General features: G+C 60.6%; 1 protein-coding gene across 2 annotated transcripts in view; it reads left to right on the forward strand.

Annotated features, from left to right (window-relative positions):
• The window catches only part of LPCAT1 (lysophosphatidylcholine acyltransferase 1), a 37,480-nt gene that overhangs the window by 7,105 nt on the left and 11,652 nt on the right, over window positions 1-18,723 (forward strand). Inside the window, exons 1-8 of one of the 2 annotated variants that reach the window (XM_018065660.1) lie at window positions 5,793-6,197; window positions 8,557-8,699; window positions 12,275-12,489; window positions 14,432-14,544; window positions 15,756-15,816; window positions 16,088-16,146; window positions 16,805-16,839; window positions 17,625-17,679. In XM_018065660.1, the coding sequence (XP_017921149.1) occupies window positions 6,099-6,197; window positions 8,557-8,699; window positions 12,275-12,489; window positions 14,432-14,544; window positions 15,756-15,816; window positions 16,088-16,146; window positions 16,805-16,839; window positions 17,625-17,679 (780 nt within the window). In that variant the 5' untranslated portion in view covers window positions 5,793-6,098. Of the gene's footprint in view, window positions 1-5,792; window positions 6,198-8,556; window positions 8,700-12,274; window positions 12,490-14,431; window positions 14,545-15,755; window positions 15,817-16,087; window positions 16,147-16,804; window positions 16,840-17,624; window positions 17,680-18,723 lie in introns of those variants that run through there. The other variant, XM_018065659.1, reaches the window with a different exon arrangement.

Raw genomic sequence — 18,723 nt, forward strand, 5'->3', positions numbered from 1 at the left:
GCGCTAAGATTTGAGTTGAAAGCTCTTGAATAGAGTGACTGGCATGGTGGGGAAGTTGAGCCTGCCTGGGGGTTTGAAAGAAAAAATAGCTCTTTTAGAAAAGCTATATTTAATTTTAGATTTGAGTGGGAGCACTCAGAAGAAACAGCTTCTATACGCAGTCAGCATGGGCTCTGAAAGGAGAGTTTTCCCAAGTGGAGGCACAGGTTATCCCCATAGACACACAGCAAGGAGGAAAATCCGAGGTCAGACGACACCTTAATAAGAAAAAGACGGTGAACCTGGTGTGAATTTGGGCACAGGATTCACCTCCATGGCAGACCCCAGAGGAAGCCCAGATCCCAGCAAGCATAAGGTGCCCCCTCAGCCGGGGGCGGGACTGGGACCCCTGGACCCCACCGGCGCTCCCAGTGACCCTCGCTCATGACTGGCCTTGGGCCTCTCGCCACACTCGGCGTTTTGTCCGACAGTAGAGCGGAGCCTTGTCTGCAGGTCAGATGTGCGTGTGACGAGGTGCAGCCGACAGCCTGGGCTCAGGCTGCCGGCTCTTTCTGCTTCGCTTCTGCTTCCACCTGTTTGAACTATTCGAGTTACTTGTGAGGAGGACTGCTTCTTTGCTATTTGAAGACAGTGTATGGTTTGGACCAGAAGGCATTTTACCTTTAATAAAGGTGTTTTTGCAGATGAGGCAAGCAGAGGGGCGGCGTCTCCAGGTCGGTTTGCTGGGCTTGCACCTCACTGTTGGGTCCCCAGCCGATGCTCCCCCTTTGCTGCTGTGAACTCAGGGGCCTGGGCTGGGCAGTGCCAGCTGGTGGGACCCTGGGACCATCGCTGTCACCGTGCCTCCTCTCAGGAGAAAACTGAGGTTAGGTGGACGTGTCACTCTTTTCTCACTGCTGCGTCCAGCAGACGAGAGTTTCCCCGAGGCTTTGCCCACCTCCTGCCCTGCGAGGCTGGGGCGCAGCCCCGTGCTGCCGGGACGTCCGTGTTGCCTTCACGCTTTTAGCGCCCTCTGTCCGCTCTAAGTCAGGAGTCTCAAAGACAGCTGGCTTTATCGTTTCTGATTTTATTTTTAATATAAAGTGAAAGTGTCGGTCTCTTAGTCGTGTCTGACTCTTTCCAGCCCCGTGGACTGTAGCCCGCCAGGCTCCTCTGTCCATGGATTCTCCAGGCAAGAAGACTGGAGTGAGTCGCCATTCTCTTCTCCAGGGGATCTTCTCCACCCAAGGACTGAACCCGGGTCTCCTACGTTACAGGCAGATTGTTTACCGTCTGAGCCACCAGGGAAGCCTTTTTTATAAGGCATCCACTGGGGAGGTACCAGGCTGGGGGAGGAGACCTGGAGCCTGAGGGTGACCGCAGCCCCGCGCACAGGGTGGGGAGGGGGCCTGGGCTGCACCTTGGGGTGGGGGCGGAGCTGGGAGGAAGAGGAAAGAAAGGTATTAAATACGATGCCCAAGTGTGTGTCTGAGAAGCCGGCGAGGGCTGGGGGGTCGCCTGGGATGCTGGTTTGAGCGGGTTTCCAGTGACGCAGTTGATGCCTCTGGAGCCCGGGGCAGCTGGGACGGCAGTGTAGGAGCGTGGTGCCCATCAGGCCCACGTCCTGGACGTGCGAGTGCTCGCTGGAGGTGGGTCCTGTCCTGGGCTCCGCCGGCAGCCCCTCCTCCCCTGGGAGGCCCCTCGTCCTCCAGGTGGCCCCTCCTCCCCAGCGGCCCCTCCTCCGCCGGGAAGCCCCTCCACCCCGGGAGGCCCCGCCCCCCGAGGCGGCCCCTCATCCTCCAGGCAGCCCCTCCTCCCCGCACCGCTTCTCAGACTGTGGCTTGTCTCTGACCAACTTCCCTGGCTGGCCTCGGTTTCCCTGCCCGTCGGAGCCCATGAACTGTGGGTGCTTAACTGTGAGGGTGGTCCACACTCCGCCTGCCTGGAAAAGCCACCTCTGAGCCCCGCTCCCCCTGGGGCCTGCGTGCTGGGCGGGGGCCAGGCCTGCTCGCCTTGGTGCCCTCACTGGGGTCGCCCGGCGCCTGTGTCCTGTCCTGGGGTCCTGGCCGCCTCCTGGGATTGGGGAGACCACAGGTCGGGGCGGCTTATGTCCCCCGCGCCTTGGAGCCGAGCATCCTGGCGGCGGGCTCAGTGTGCCCCCGGCCCCTGTGTGGCCTGTGTAGCACCCCATTCATCCAGGCTCCACCTGCTCCCCCAGGGCCCCCCGACCAGGAGGGGTTGGCGCCCTCCCTGAGTGTCCACTGAGGCCTGCCATCCTTGTGAACGCCAGTCCAGGCTGTGAAGCCATCCGGCTGGCTTGCAGAGGTCGGTTCCGTTTTGTTTCTTACCCTTTCCCGCAAGTGTCACATCGGGGGGTATCCTCTGAGGCCCATGTAGCTGGTGGCTCCTCCCCGGGCTGGTCCCTGGCCTCCGTCATGCAGGTGACATTTGGTGCACCTAGCTAGGTGCCCACCCCGAGGTCTCACCTGCTGCACAAAGGCCCCAAGGTCCTCAAGCCCGGGGCCGGCCCTGAGCTGTTGCTCCGGGAGCCCCAGGAACACCTGGACCCTGGCGGCAGCCGTGGCCCCGGCTCCGCGCTCGGCGTCTACAGCGAGGCTGCGTGAGCCCAGGGCCGCTTGAGCCCAGGGCCGGCGTGTCTGTGGTCCACACCCGCCTGTTGCCTTGCGGGCCCGACCCACCTCCCGAGGGTGGTCTGCTGTGGCCGCGGGCGGATCGAGAGCCTGGCATGTCTGCTCCTATTTCTGTCGCGTGCCGCTCGGAACCGCTGAGAGCGGAGGGCCAGGGATGTAGGCCCAGCGCCAGCGTCTGCGGCCAGCAGGCCCGCGTGTGGGCTCACTGACGTTTTCCTCTCAAAGCGGGAGGAGTGAGTGCATTTCCCTCCAGCCTCTTGGAGGTGCGATTCCCTTGGGATGGCGGGATCTCCCTGCGAGGCCATGGCGCTGGGTGGGAAGAGGCCTTCGGGAGTCTGCCGTGCCTACGGTCAGCAAGCTGACCACCGTCTGGGGCAGTGCTGCCCGACCCCCCCCGCCCCCGTGCGTCCTGCCCACGCTTGTCCTGTCAGAGTCCCGCGCGGCTGACTGGGGTCCCCGGGGGTGGGGGCGGGCGCTGGAGGATACAGGCCGCATGGTGCCCTGGGGCCCGTCCTCCCCCAGGAGAGGGCACGGGTCTCTGCAGAGGTCTTGTCTCTTCAGTAGCACGCAGGTGCTTCCACGCTGGTTGTGAAACACAAGGCACTTGGGCCAGCTTGCACGTGGGTGATCCAGTGACCCCGGTGGCCTGGGGAGGGCGGAGGCGGGGGAGTGCTCGCCAGGCCGGTCTGAGCCTGGCGGGTGCTGCCTGTGGAGCGCTCCGGACCTGTGGGCCCCACACGCTCACTGTGAGCTGGAGAGCGTTTTCCATCCAGAGCAGGCATCACTTTCACGTTCTTACCACGAGCCGTCGTGAACACACAGCCAGTGGTTTGCTTGGGCGACTGGACGAAGCACCGCAGGGGAGCGGCCCCGCCCCCGCGTCCCCTTCCAGCAGTGATCTGGAAGCAGTGCCCAGATGTCACCACTGAGCCCGTAAAGATCCCGTGTATATCTGCATCTCAAGGACAAGGACATCCAGCGGCCACCGTGCGGGCTGTGTCGCCCTTGAAGGCACAGTGCGCTCCTGGGCACCGGGGGCGGGCACTGGGCTCGGCCAGCAGGTGCCCGGTTCCGGCTCTTGGCTGCGCACGCACCCACATGCACCCTCTGATCAGAGGGTTCGATTTGTCTCTTGGACTGTGTCTGGGGTGTCTGTGCTTGCTGCTGAGTCCTGTCTTCCGTGACTTCTGGAAGCTGGTGGCCTGACCTGGAGCTGGAGGGCTCCCATCTCTCTCAGGCTGTCGGGCTGGTCTGGAGGGAGGGCTCTGGACGCCCATGCCAGCCCCTCGAGGGCACGTCCGCAGACACGCCCCGTCCGCCCCTTGGCTGGTGCCACAATCAGAAATGAGTCTCCTAGAGTCCAGAGGCAGCCGGTGAGGCCAGGATGCATACGTGTGGGCGTGGCGTGTGCCTGTGTGGTCCCCCCACACGTGGACTGTTCCTGTGTGCCCGTGGCTCCATATGCGGGCCCTGGGTCCTTGTGGTGGGAAGCGGAGCGCCGGGCCTGGACAGATCACCTGTGGGACCCACTGTGCCGGGAACTCACGGTGAAGCGTGCTGGCTGAGAGCGGGCGGTGCGCGCACCTCTCTGGGTTAGACGACTGACCTACAAAACGGCCGTGCTGGGAACATGCACGCCCAAGTCTGTTCTTGTTGAGCCCATTTTGTTCTGTTTACACCAAAGCCATTTTGTATCAGGGTGTAGCCGCTTAAGAGCGTTGCTCAGGTGAACAGTGAAGGGACTCAGCCATGCGTGCACGTGAATCCGTCCTCCCCCAAACCCCGCTCCCGTCCAAGCTGGTACATAGCACTGAGCAGAGTTCTATGTGCTGTTCAGTAGGTCTTTGTTCGCTATCCGTTTTAAATACAGCGGCTTGTACGTGACATGAGGACAGTTTTTCGTGAGCAACCTGATAGTTGTGCTGAGTAGCTCAGCCCAGGGCCCTGAGTGTCGCCCTCGTGTGGCCTTCAAGAAGGGTGGCCCCACAGTCGACCTGGCACTTTTGAGGATAGTGGGCTCCTGAGGATGGAGGCGGGGGCAAGACTGTGGGCTGCATCTCAGGAGGGAGGCGGGTCCCAGCTTCTCAGGAACCAGGCCCTTCTGCACCCCGTGGGCTCCGGAGGTGCCCGCCTCCTCCAGGCAGCCTTCAAAGCCCAGCGTGCTTCCTGCCCGCCCAACCCTCCGAGGAGCCCGGGCAGGTCTGCAGCTAGGCCTCGTTCCCTCTGCGCCTGCCTGTCCTCGTCTGTCGGTCGGGGCTGTGTGGTCACTTACATGTGTCCTCTCCCTGCTGGCTGCAGAGCTCAGGCACCAGGCCCATGACTCCCGGGCACACGGAGTGGGCACAGGGTGCATTCTCCGGGGGCAGACGTGGTCACACGTCATGTCCACGGGAGTGACCGGTGAGCCCCATTGTGTTCAGGACGCTGTCTGCTCACTAACCTGCACCTTCAGCAGCGGCACTTGTCACAGCTTTGGGCTCCCCCTCCAGGCCTGCTCATCACTCCCTGTTGGTCCAGACGCACTGGGGTGCTGCCCCCGAGCCCCTTTCAGCCTCAGTCCTCCAAGCCCTGGGGTGGGGCGTTGGCCACTGGTGTTCTTCCTGAGCCGCCTCGTTCCTCTCTGTCACCTGGAGGAGCAGCCGTCCTGGGTGTGGCTGCACCATCCGGGTGTGTCGCTGTGCACCCGTGAGCGCTCTGAGCGTGGTGGCCCCCGCAGCTCCTGTCCACCGCCACTGTCTGCTTGCGCTCTGACACAGGCAGCAGCTTGAGGGTCCATTTGTGGGGACACACAGGGGACTCTCCAGGGACCCAACCGTGTGCACCCTGGAGGGGCTGGCAGCCACAGGTCGTAGGCGGAGCAGGCTCGCAGCACAGTCCCCGGTGGGCCCTGGACGTTCTCCTAGACAGGCAGCCCGAGAGGCACGGCCAGTGGCCAAGGAGGTGGGGAGGAGCAGGGCCAGACAGCCCAAGAGGCGGGGCCAGTGGCTGAGGAGGCGGGGTGTCTGCCCTCTATTTCTCTGCAACAAAGTTACAAGATAATAGCAAGGCTTCAAAAAGATATAACATTTAACCTAAATTTTAACAGGAAGGAAAGGCTACGTTTTAAAACTAGTGGAGTTGAATTTAAGTACTTACAGAAAGCAGAGTTCTCCGTGTGAACTGGGGGAGATAAGGTACTCCTGAAAATAATGCTCCAGGCTCTTCCCTCAGGAAGTTAGAGCAGCAGAGGAAACGCGAGTGGAAGAGAGAGGCGCCCGTGAGACCGGAGTTCACACGGCTGAACGGTCACAGCAGAGACGGGGGACAGCCTGCGCAGGTCGCTCTGTGAGCAGGTTCTGTGAGGGGCGAGTGTGTCCTCTCAGCCTGAAACGTCTTGGAAACACAAATCACGCGAACCGCACCCTGGGCGTCAGGGCAGGGTTCACGAAACTCCAGGGCTGCAGCTTCACGCGATGGCCCTGAAGGTGAATGACGGGAAATCCAGTGGGAAGAGCGCCTGCCAAGGACCCCCAGAAACTTCCTCCCAGGCGAAAATGCAGACGTAACTCCAGAAGGTGGGAAATCCAGGTAAACAATTTGAAAGCATGGGAACAGCCATCAGAAAGCTCCGTAGGAATTCCCCCAACAAGGCGGGCTGGTGTCTGGGGTGATGTCCTCACTGAGGATGGCAGGGTGGAGGCGGTGGCCAGGCTGGCCTTCCAAAGCCGTGTCTACAGACAGACTCCGCGAGGCCTTCAGAGAGGTGCTTCCGTGCGCTGGAGCCGAGGCTGTGATAGAAAAGCATGAGGCATGAGGACGGGGTGACCCAGGGATGCTGTGTGGCAATGTGCACCCCTTCGTGTCGACCCCAGAACAGGACCCTTAGAAACCCGGGGTGGGGGGCACCTTCCCGCCAACATGGTCCTGGAGTGGGACACACACCCCCTACTTAACAGGAAGCGTCCCACGACAGAGCCGGGGTCACCGTCCCTGTTCCACCTTGTGTTAAAACTGGAGGGTCGTCCGGGGGACCCCTGCCCCTGAAGGGCAGGGCAGGAGAGGCAGTTCAAAGGCGCTGTGGTTACGAGTGCAGGTTACCATGCTTAATGAAACAGAGAGCGGGGAGGTGAGGAGGTGAGATGAAAAGGCCGTTAGTCTTGCAGACACTTCCTGGAAGGGCTGGCCTTGGGGAGGGCCGTGTTAATCCCCTCCTTCCTGTGACCTTCCACAGGCGGCCAGGGTTCCGCGAGTCAGGCCCTTATGTATGGACAGAATCCTTGTAGTGAACAGAAGCAACAGGAAGCGAAGGCTGAAATAATAAAACAGTTCCAGGGGCATCGGGATTGGCTCCCGTAACAGCAGCGTGTGGAGACGGCCCGCAGCGGCCGCGGGCAGCATAAGCCACTGGTGGCTGCTGGGCCCCCAGAACGTGGCGTGTGTGATCGAGATGCGCTGTGTCTGGATCCCTGGACATGACGGGAGAGAGAGTAAAGCGGCTCATGAGTGCCTGCTCAGATGATGGAATTTGAGGGGTGTTGGCTTAAATTAACTCCTTGCTGAATTGATTTCATCACCTTTGTGTTTTTAAATGTGGCTGCGAGGAAATGTGAAATGACTCACGTGGCCTGCCTTGTATTCCTGTGCTGGCCTTGATGGAGACCCCAGGGATCAGCGACCAGTCGGGCTGCGGGGCTGCAGGTGGCCGAGACCAGCGGCGGGGCGGGCGGCGGGGGGCGGCAGTGAGCTTCTGGACTTGGATCTCTTCCGGGCGGCGGGGGGCGGCAGTGAGCTGCTGGACTTGGATCTCTTCCTGTCTCTTCTGTGTCCTGTGCGCCAAACCTGTGTATCTCGTGTGTGTATTTTTGCAAAGCACCAAAAACTGCACCTATTGGTCATGAGGCTCTGAGCGTCTTGAGTCTTTGCATCATTCCGCCCCCTCCCCATTTCTAATCAGCGCCCCCTGAGATCAAGTTCATCACAAAACTCACTGGTCCTGAGCATCCCCCTCCCCCCACCATGTGGAACCAGAGCGTCTTTCGTGCAGAAGTGCTGGACCTCCCGCACCGCTGCCCGTCCACTCGGCCCTCCCTGACTCGGCCTCTGCTGACCCCTTGGGTCCACCCTCACCAGCCCCCGCAGACTTGTGGCTGTCCCCCTCTCCTGCAGGGCCTCCCCTCCCCACAAGCCCCAGCCAGCCTTCCTTGTGTCCTCAGGACCAGACCTGTGACTTTGGACACCCCATCCCTGCTGGGCCCTCCTCCCGTCCCTGACTTCCTGGGGCTGGGAAGTCCTCGGGTCCCCCTCTCCTTGCGGTCCAAGCCCAGTCCTGGCGGCTCTGTGCCTCCCGTGGCAGGAAAGTGTGCCCATGCGGGGGCACTGAGAGCAGGGGGCTCCGATGGGCTGTCTGCTGGGAGTGGGCGGGGCCGTCTGCTGGGAGTGGCGGGGCTGTGCTGGGGGTGGGCGGGGTGTTGCCGGGAGTGGGCGGGGCTGTCTGCTGCCCATGTTGGGGCACTGAGAGCAGGGGGCTCTGGTGGGCCGTCTGCTGGGGGTGGGCGGGGCCGTCTGCTGGGGGTGGGCGGGGCTGTGCTGGGAGTGGGCGGGGCTGTCTGCTGGGAGTGGGCGGGCTGTCTGCTGGGAGTGGGCGGGGCTGTCTGCTGGGAGTGGGCGGGCTGTCTGCTGGGAGTGGGCGGGCCGTCTGCTGGGGGTGGGCGGGGCTGTGCTGGGAGTGGGCGGGGCTGTGCTGGGAGTGGGCGGGCTGTCTGCTGGGGTGCTGGGAGTGGGCAGGGCGCTGTCCACCAGGAAAGACACCCCCATCTCCAGGTCATTCCCTCGGCGGCTGCAGGAGGCACCTCGGCGGCTCCAGGAAGGGGTTGGGCAGCTGGGGCAGGGCGGGCCTGGCGTGAGGAGCCTGGGGGACAGCCCCCAAGTGACCGTGCCGTGTCCGCAGGTGGCCGTCTTGACGCTGACGCTCTTCCCTGTCCGGCTGCTGGTTGTCGTCCTCATGATGCTGCTCGCCTGGCCCCTGGCGCTTGTGTCTTCGCTGGGACCCGCCGGGCAGGAACCCGAGCAGCCGCCGGCTTTGTGGCGGAGGTGAGTCCGTGTCTGCGGAGGCTCCGGGGTAGTGGGGGGTGTCCCAGGGCCGCTTCTCCGAGGCTCCGTTCTCTTCCCTGTCCCGGGCACAAGCCCCCTTGCCCCTCGCACCCCTGCCGCCCCTGCTGCTGTCCTACCCTGAGGCTCCTTCCAAGGCTCCGCGAGCCGCCTGACCGCTGTGCTGGGTCCTGAGCGCAAGCTCCCGCGTGTTTCCCTGCCCCCAGCCCTCGAGGCCGTGTGTCAGCCTGCTGCCCCGGTCTGCTCTCTGTTTTAACACCATGGACGGTGATAAACCATGGCTTCGCGTCAGTGGACGTGTAAACGCAGCTTAACTAAAGCTCCCACGGGGATCCGGCGAAACCAGATGAAGTCACAGCCCTTTCTTGTGTTAAGTACCTCGCGCTGTTCCTTGGCTCTCTTTGCTGGGCTTCCCTGGTGCTTCCCCACCTGCATTGCCCAAGCCGCAGGTTGGATCCCTGGGTGGGGAAGATTCCCTGGAGGAGGAAATGGCAGCCCACTCCAGTATTCTTGCCTGGAGAATCCCATGGACAGAGGAGCCTGGTGGCTACGGTCCGTGGGGTCACAGAGTCGGACTGAGCGCACACATGCAGAAGCTATTCTTTACCTCTTTGCTGTTAGTGAAGGGAAGCTTTGAGCCAGTGGACGGGTTTTCCTGGGCATTTTCAGTGTCTTAAAAGATACTGTTCCTGCCCTAAAACCAGGGCACTCGATCTGCTTTGTCCACATCTCTGATCCATCCTGAGGGCCCTGGGATGGTTTATTCAAAACAGAAACGTCATGAGTTTAGTTCGGTTTTATCATTAACTAATAATAAAAATGTTACCAGTTTAGACGAGCCAGCAGCCCAAACGCGCTGCCCCCTGTTCTGTGAAGCAGGTTTTTGGGACGCAGCGCTGCCCATTCATTTGTGCACCAGCCCGGGCCGCTGCTGTGCACTGAGGGCTCCTGTGGCCGAGGCCAAGGGCCCACACGGCCTCAGCGGCCTGCCGCCCCGCCTCCAAGGTCTACAGACCAGCTCGAGGCGCTCCTCTCTCTCCCGCTGTCTGAGGGCGCCCTCAGAGGCTGCGAAACTGGCGTGCCTCCTGGGCCGTGGTTCTCTGCTGCCCACGCGCCGTGCTCGGAGCAGCAGTCACCACGTGCAGGCAGAGGTGGCCGGCTACGAGGCCAGGGTTTCCTGAGCCGTGGCTGAGCGCTGCGCCCGGGGGGCCCCTCACCCCTCACGGTATTTCCCGTCCGCAGACTGTCCCCAGCCTCTGGTGAACCGTGGGCATTCTTCCTCCCTCGGAACCAGGGGCAGGCGTGGCCGGCTCCACGGATGTGCCCCAGCACAGCTGGGCCACGGAGCCTGCTGGTGTCACGGAGTCTCTCCAGAACGAGTGATCGGGTCTGTGAGTGAGCGAGCGGGAGGGGGCGAGAGCGAACCAGAGGGGACGAGGGAGCCGGGCTTTCTAATCTCTTTGGAAATCATAATTTACCTTGAGAGGCTTTTTTAACTAAAATACGAGGGAGTAGGGAGTGAAAGCCGCTCAGTCGTGTCCGACTCTTTGCAGCCCCATGGTCTCTGCAGTCCATGGAACTCTCCAGGCCAGGATACTGGAGTGGGTAGCCTTTCCCTTCTCCAGGGGATCTTCCCAACCCAGGGATGGAAGCCAGGTGAATTTGGTACCAAATATATAATCAAGGAAAATAAATCCAGGCCAAAAAGGAATCTGAATTTCAGTTTCTCTGGATTAAGAACCCTCAGAAAGCAGAGATTTTGTAGTTTTTACTCAGAAGGAGTGGTTTGATAAAAGCGTCTTATTCCCTGTTCCCTCCCTCTGCTCGGGCTGGGCTCCTCTCCCTCCTGTTCTCACCAGTGAGGGAGGAAAGCTCGCACGGCCTCCGAGTCTGTCTTCACGCAGGTGACTCGGGGCTCCTTGGGTTTCCGTGTTCCGACTCCTGCGGCTTTTCTTGTCTGCAGTGATGCACTCGATCTCATCGGGTGACAAGCGAACCACAGCAAAGTTTAGTTCCAGCAGCCCACGTCACAGAAGCATCGCGCGTGGTGTGTGCGTGTGTGAGTGAGCGAGAGAGAGAGAGGGAGAGACGGGCACACGACTGTGCACATGGGGCAGTTTCACGGGAGGGCTGGGTGTTCATGTCCACAGAGACTCATTCCGCGTGTATCCATGTGTGTACATGCGTGTGTACAGATGCGTGTTTGTGTGTGTGTGAGTGTGTGCCTGTGCGTGCATGTGTTGGTGTCCTGGCGTGTACCCCAGCGGCACACACACCCACCTTGCGTGGCTCTGCCGTGGCCTCCATCGCCCAGGGAAGGAGTCAGCCTGTCGGGGTCAGAGCCCAGCCCTGAGGGGCGCCGAGCGGCCGGCGGGTCCGGGGCCCCGGCCGGGCGAGGGTGGCGGTCGGGGTCACCATGGGCTTCCCTCACACGTGGCTTCTTGAAGTCACCCCATGTCCGCCTGCTGTGTGAAGCCTGACCTTCACTTCCTGTATTGTGTTTTCCCGTTTTATGAAATTTCCAATTTTATGTTGCCTTTTACGAACAGAACAACGAGCCCTGAGCGTAGCCTCAAAATTCTCTGTCCCCGAGGTCCCGCAGCCACGGTCTGGGGGCCGCTGTCCCCCGGGCCTGGGGCCCTGACCCCGCCCGGTGTGCGTCCCTCCGCTGCTGCCGGCTCGGCCGTGGTCTGCGTTTCCTGGGCCTGTTTGCTTTTTCCTTTTGTTTTTCATCCAAGATTTTCTGGAATTTCGGGTTCTCATCCCTGAAAGAAGGTACGCGGAAGGAACGCACTCCCCTTCTGGGTCTGGAGGTGTCTTTATTCTGCTCTGTGCGTTGGTGGGTAGTGGGGGTTAGGTGTAGAGCTGACTCAGCGCTTTCGTGACGCGCTGCTGACTCCCTGCAGCTAGACGCTGGAAGCGCGCGTGCTTCTCTGGAAAGTTTTGAAGTCTTTGTTGTTGGAAGTTTGAAAGCTTTTGAGAGGAGATTGCATGAATATTCTTTTTTCTTAACAAAATGCGTTCTGGTCAGCGCCTTGGCATGGTGCTGGGACCTGTGCCTTCCTTCAGTCTGAGAAGCTGTTTCCTTCGTGTCTCATAGTTCCGTCCTGGCTTTTTCTGGCATGTTCTGGGAGGTTCCCTCTCCATTTTCCAGCCTTTTGGGGGCGCTGGCATTTCTGCAGGAGACAATTGATTTCCACACTGCTTTCTTTTTCTTGTCCCCTGGACGGTCTCAGAGCACCTGGCTCCGTAATGTGCTGACGTGGGGGGGTTCTTCCATCTCTCTTCTGATGCCTGCCCTGGGGCCTCGGACCTTCTCCTGCCCACAGGCCTGAGTCTAAGGTGTCTAAGGGAGGGCGGTGGGGGAGGGCGGTGGGCGAGGGCAGGTCCCTGCCCTGGTCGATCGCCTCCCAGCCCCCTCCCTGGGAAGGCTCTGCGTCTCCAGTGCCCCCGGTGCCCTTGCCTCAGGACGGGTGCGGGCGCCGTCTGGGGTCGGTGGTGCCCTGGCGGGGCATGGGCCCGAGGCGCTGTCCCCGACGGCCGCGCTTCTGTTGCAGAGTCGTGGACTTGCTGCTCAAGGCCATCATGCGCACCATGTGGCTCGCTGGCGGCTTCCACCACGTGGTCGTGAAGGGGCGGCAGGCGCCGCCCACCGAGGCCGCCATCCTCACCCTGGCTCCACACTCCTCGTACTTCGACGCCATCCCCGTCACCATGACGATGTCCTCCGTCGTGATGAAGGCGGAGAGCAGAGACATCCCCATATGGGGAAGTGAGTGACCCCCATCCCGCTGGGGGAGCGACCCCCCATCCCGCTGGAGAGAGTGACCCCCATCCCGCTGGGAGGGTGACCCCCATCCCGCTGGAGAGAGTGACCCCCATCCCGCTGGAGAGTGAGCCCCATCCCGCTGGGAGGGTGACCCCATCCCGCTGGAGAGAGTGACCCCCATCCCGCTGGATAGTGAGCCCCATCCTGCTGGGAGGGTGACCCCCATCCCGCTGGAGAGAGTGACCCCCATCCCGCTGGAGAGAGTGACCCCCATCCCGCTGGGAGAGTGACCCCCATCCTGCTGGGAGAGTGACCCCCCCATCCCGCTGGAGTGACCCCCATCCCGCTGGAGAGAGTGACCCCCATCCCGCTGGGAGAGTGACCCCCATCCCGCTGGGAGAGTGACCCCCATCCCGCTGGGAGAGAGTGACCCCCATCCCGCTGGAGAGTGAGCCCCATCCCGCTGGGGGAGTGATCCCCATTCTGCTGGGGGAGTGACCCCCATCCTGCTGGGAGAGAGTGATCCCCATCCTGGTGGGAAAGTGAGCCCCACCCCTCCAGTCCCCTCATCCTTGTGGCAGTGATCAGCACCCCCATCCTGCAAGGAGTCAGCCCCACCCCCTCAGTCCTGCTGGGAGACTGCCCCCCATCCTGGTGGGAGTGCTGAGCGCCCCCTGATCCTGGGGGCACTGACTCCGTTCACTGTAGTTTTCAGAATTTTATTTAAAGTTTGAAAATGGTGCATAAAACAAACTTGGAGTCTAGAGACATTCAGGTTAAATATGAGATTATAAGCAGGTGCCGGCCGAGAGTCTAGGCTCTTGATGTAGAACCTGACTCCACACGAGGTGGATGTTCTCAGCTGCCTCTTGGGCTTCTAAGGACCTCTGGAAGCACAAGTAGGTGGTGTACATGTTTATACCCCCAGAAATACCAACAAACACACCCAGAAAATCAAGCGTCATCCCAAGGAGGACAACCGCGTTGTTAAAAGCTCCGATTGTGATAGCAATTCCCAGAGCCAAAGGTCACATGATGGCAGACATGTCTGCACAGGTCCCACCCCCGAGAGCTAGGCCCTGGACCTCGACCTCTGTGTTATGATTTCTTCTGATATTACTGTGATTTTCATTTTTTATTAGCACACAAGTGCCCTCAACTCTGCGGGTTACAGTGCTCCCTCGAGTTCTAACAGAGCCCGTTACCCTTAGCTCACAGAAGCGCTGGAAGCTGGGGCTAGCTCAGTATCTGTCCCGGGGGGTAGTTGCTGGGCTGTACCGGTTGGTGGGCTCACCTGCCTCAATCTTCTGGGTGGTTCCACCAAACCTCCCTTTCTCCTTATGATCCTTTTTAGCAGCGTAGGAATAATCTGTGAGGAAGGATGAAATTGTTTCAACTGCACGAAAAAACAAACTGTTTCAAGACACAGGACAAAGTATCACTGAGATCCGCTTAGATTTTTTTGAGTGCCATGGACCCAACTAGGTAGAATTTTATTCTTTTTAAAAATGTTTTTTTTTCACTTTTGTAAGACCCCCAGGAAATAAAGGTCCCTACAAGGACACCAGTCCCTGAACAGGGCCCACCCCGTGCAGCGTGACCTCATCTTGACTTGGCCATATCTGCAGAGGTCCTGTTTCCCAGAGAGGTCACCCACAGGCCCGGGGAGGTCAGCTGCGGGCCTGGGGAGGTCAGCCACGCGCCCTGGGCTCCCTGGCTCTTCCCTCAGTGACACAGGTGACCGGCGGGTCAGCCCTGTCTCTCTCTCCTGACTTGTTGTCTGTGCCCCGCAGGTCGGGGGCTCCCAGCCGTCCTCTAAGGCTTCAGTGCTGTCCCTGATCCCTTGTGGTTGGCACAGCCTGCGGGGAACCTCTGGGGGGCTCACCACGCCACGGGCAGCGCCCATCGGCCCCACCCCCCATGAGCACCCCGCCCTCTCTTTCAGCTCTGATAAAGTACATCCGGCCAGTGTTCGTGTCCCGGACAGACCAGGACTCCCGCAGGAAGACGGTGGAGGAAATCAAGAGGCGGGCACAGTCTGGTGGGAAGTGGCCACAGGTGGGCGGCCGTGCCTGTGTCCTGCTCGGATTTATTCCGAAAGACATGACCGTACGGGTCAGAGGGGAAAGAAACCTGAGGGCCAGAACTTGGCTTCCTTGGAGATGTTGTGTTTCATATTATTTTTGATAAGTGCAAATCCAAAAGTGTGCTTGTATATCAGATATTTTTGGTTCTGGCATTTTACAATAAGAAATCGGGGAAAATAATTTTCACTTGCATCTGAACTTCCCTAGTCATGTTTTGAGTTCTCCGTCGGAAATAGCTGGCTGGCCTGGCTCCGGGGTCAGCAGTGTCCAAATACGCACTGGGTTGCATCCCGTGCTCTTCAAAGCTCCGAGCTTGCCTGGCACGCTTCGGTTCCCTCGGGACCCCCGGGAAGGCTGGCCTGGGCTGTGGGGCAGAATCCTCAGCCAGTGGTAGCGTGGGTGCGGTTTGACCCCTGCTGTATACATATGTAGTTTTTCTTTTCTGTTGAGCTGACCTTGAGAAGCTGGAGCCCCACAGGACTCCCCGGGTTCTGGCTGCTCAGAAAACAGTGACGGCCTTGCTGGTGGGCCCCCTGCCCGTGGACAGGCAGCCCCGGGGGGGCTGTGCTTCCAGGGTCCTGGTGCCGCCCCCACAAGAATGGCATGACCCCCTCCTCCATTCAGCTCACCTGCCCGACCCAGGGTTGGACCCAGCCCCCTGGAGCTGGTCTTTCCTCCAGGGCCCAGGGTTGAAAGCAGCCTTATGAGCTGTATTTTCCAGCACGTGGGGGAAGTTAGCTTCCATCCCCCTGCCGGAAGTTGGTACAAGTCAGAGAGATGGGAGATCCTGGTGACAGGGCGTTAACTTTGCTGCTGGTTCCGAGGGCGCCTGCGTTGTGGGCCCGGCCCCGGTCCACGAGGCCCCGGCCCCAGCCTCACGCTGCCCGCCCACGCGCCTCTGTCCGGCTGGTCCGTGTCTGGCCCACGCGGCGGCTCCAGTGGGCACTGCGCATCCCGCCATCGGGAGGTGCATGCTGTTAATGTGTCTGCGTTGCTTCCAGATTTCAGTAAAAGCAGCAGTTAGAGGGGGGACTCATGAACGCTTCTGTCTGCCTCTTACTTTTCTCCGCTGAATGTGTTTGAAGTGTCTGAACCACATCAGGCCCAGAAGAAGCAGGTTGGGAAGTTGGCCCCTGAACCGGCACTTTGATGCTGACTTTTTTTTTTTCCTCTCATTTCAAGATAATGATTTTTCCAGAAGGCACGTGTACCAATAGGACCTGCTTAATCACCTTCAAGCCTGGTAGGTAGTGTCTTTGTTTATCTCTCTTTCTCTGCGAGACGGTGGGGGAGCCCCTCACCCCTGGCAGAGTACCTCGGCCCGGAGTGTTCTCCTGTCTGTCTCCTGCGACCCTGGGGTTTGGTCTGAGTGTCCACAGCTGGCATGGGGTGTCCACGGCCGGCACCCAGAGGCCTCTGACCAGGAAGCCCACTCTGTTCCGAGACCCAGCCGGGCTGTGCGGGCAGGGGATGTGCCGCTGCGGAAATGAGAGGTGTCCCTCCTCCCTCCACAGGTGCCTTCATCCCGGGGGTCCCCGTCCAGCCTGTGGTTTTGAGGTACCCGAACAAACTGGTGAGTGTGTTCTCGCACGCGTGCAGGTCCAGCGAGTGACCCGGGCGTGAGAACGGCCCGGTGTTCCAGAGTGTCCCCCGTACTCACTCCGGAAGCCCTGCTCTCGTGGATCGTAAAGTCCTGGCCTGTCCTTGAGCCGGGCCCGCTGGTGTGAGACCCCCATCTCCTCAGCAGCTCTGCCGCCCAGCTCACACTGGGGACCTTTTAAAACTGAGACTAACTCACACCGAGCTTCCTCGGGAGCCTCGTCATGATGGGTCATGGCGGGGGCGGGGGCTGGTGCAGACACGGTGGGATCCCTCTGACGTCTGTGGGCCCCAGAGGCGTGCAGCGCGCCTGCTTCCAAGCTGGGTCCGTGGGCCCGGGTCTGTGCACTGCCCTGTGCTTGCTGGTGTGGACGGACCCGGGGCCTGAACGCCTACAGAGCCGGCAGCCACGTGGGCTGGCGCAGCCGTCCTTAGACGGCTCTGAAGAGGCGCGCTCATTGGCCGGCTTCTGAGAACGAGGATCCGTCACCAGCCTGTAGAGCTCTAGATTTCCCCCTCTTCAGTTTGTTCCGTCAGCTCGTTTGAAGCAGGGCGCTGGGCGGCTCTGGGAGGAGGGGGATCGCGGGGACGAGGGGCTCTGTCGGGACTCACGGCTCCTCTCCTGCCCCCAGGACACCATCACGTGGACGTGGCGAGGCCCGGGAGCGTAAGTCAGAGCCCGCGCAGTCCTCCCCTGCAGGGGCCCCCGAGCCACTTACTTTAGGGGTCGCCGCGCCGACCAGCAGTTCGGTTCAGTCCAAGGAGTCCAGCTGCGTGAGGCAGCCTTCCCTGCACCCAGGATCCCGGGACTGAAGTTGTTGGTCCTCCCCTCCACGGGAGGGAAATGAATTCCTCTTCTTGCCTGAGTCTGTCCGCTCAGTGACCAAGCGCACAGCTTGACCCCAGGAAGGAAGGGGGCTCCCATCCACACAGCTCAGGGGCACACAGGGGGCTCAGGCGCTGACGTGTGTGCTGGTGTTTGGCGGGGAGGGGTGGTCCTTCCGGGGTCCCTGGCATGCCCACGTGGCAGGGGTGCATCACCAAGGCTGGAGGGTGGAGTGGGCGGTGAGGAGCCAGGGGGAAGCTGGGAGAGGGTCTGGGAAAGGGGTCCTTCAGGGTCCTGGCCAGCTGGGCTTGGAGCAGGCCGTGAAGAGGTGGCTGGTGGGAGGGGTGCCACGACCTCGGGCCTGGGGTGCACGGAGGGGCCTGATGCTGGGGAGACGAGGTGTCCTGAGCTGGAGGACAAGTGGGGGTGTGGCCACGCCCAGGCAGGCGTGGGCGTGTCTGAGGAGCTCAGCCTTGCCCTCAGGGCTGTGCCCAGGAAGGCTCTGCGCCTCCCGGAGACTGGCCTGCTCAGGGGTGCCCTCTGCAGGGGAGCGGGGCGTGGAGACCCGGCTTCAGAGCTGCAGGGAATTGAGACTTAACCCTGCTGTAAATCTGTTCATGTTCAAGGTTGAAAATCCTGTGGCTCACGCTGTGCCAGCTTCACAATCAAGTGGAAATTGAGGTTTGTCTCGACGCCGCGTTACGTTACTCAGCGTCTTGCGGAGCCGCTGCTGACGTGCGGTTTCGCGATGTGCTGTGTGTCGTTGCAAATGCTACATTGCATCACGTTAGGGCCTCCACAGACAGTGTTGCCAGGCTGACGTACACACAGATGCAAGGTTATGTCGGACCTCTGTGGACGTGGTATCGTACGACATCGTGCTGGTATCTCTACGAGGTTGCCGGTCGTCTGTCTTGCTTTGAACGCTCCCTTTCTCACAGCTTCTTAGGGGGCTTCCCAGCGCTTCCGTCACTTTGTGTCCCTTGTATGACCTTTTATCCGTTCAGATAGGATTTTAAATATCAACAGGAAGCTAAGCCCATTGTTCCCTTATTACGGTTAGTGCAGCTTAAGAGCATATAAAATTCGTACACAAGCAATTAATGATTCTCTTGGCTTATATTTTCACCTGATGCTAACACGGTTGGCATCTTTGTCCTCTGTTGAATACCTGGTCAGACCAGGCGGCCTGCTGGCCAGTCTCCAGCCCGTCTCCAAAGTCCCAGTACACGTCCTTTCTGCTCAAACGTGCCACGTTCATGCAGCCTGCAAATTTAGCTGAGTAGATGAGGAATAGTCTGTTTTCTTAAAAGTGGAATTCATTTGCTACTCCTGCATCTGAAAAATGAAAGACTAGTCTTACGCAACGTAGAGCTTTTCATTTGCTACCTTCCAGTAAATGCTGCAGAGTAATGCTGAATTTACACGTGATCCCGGCCTTCGGCCAGGCTTTTCACTTCAGCAGAAATAAGCCGCTTAGCAAAGCACTGAGCTGAAAGGGCCGTGGCGTGAGCCCAGGGGCGGCCGGCCCACAGCCCAGGATGTCTGCTGTGGCCGGGAGGCAGCAGCGGGGCGAGACTCCGGGGAGGACGCTCTGGTTCAGACTGGCTCCTGATTTGAAGAGTTGAAGTTGTGTGGCTGTGTGGCGTTGCCCCGACCTCCTCCCTGTATCGCCCCTACAAGGCGCCCATGCTGAGGGGGCTGTTGCAGCTCGCAGCTTTTAAA

The sequence above is a fragment of the Capra hircus genome, chromosome 20 (assembly GCF_001704415.2).
Source record: "Capra hircus breed San Clemente chromosome 20, ASM170441v1, whole genome shotgun sequence".
NCBI lineage: Eukaryota > Metazoa > Chordata > Mammalia > Artiodactyla > Bovidae > Capra > Capra hircus.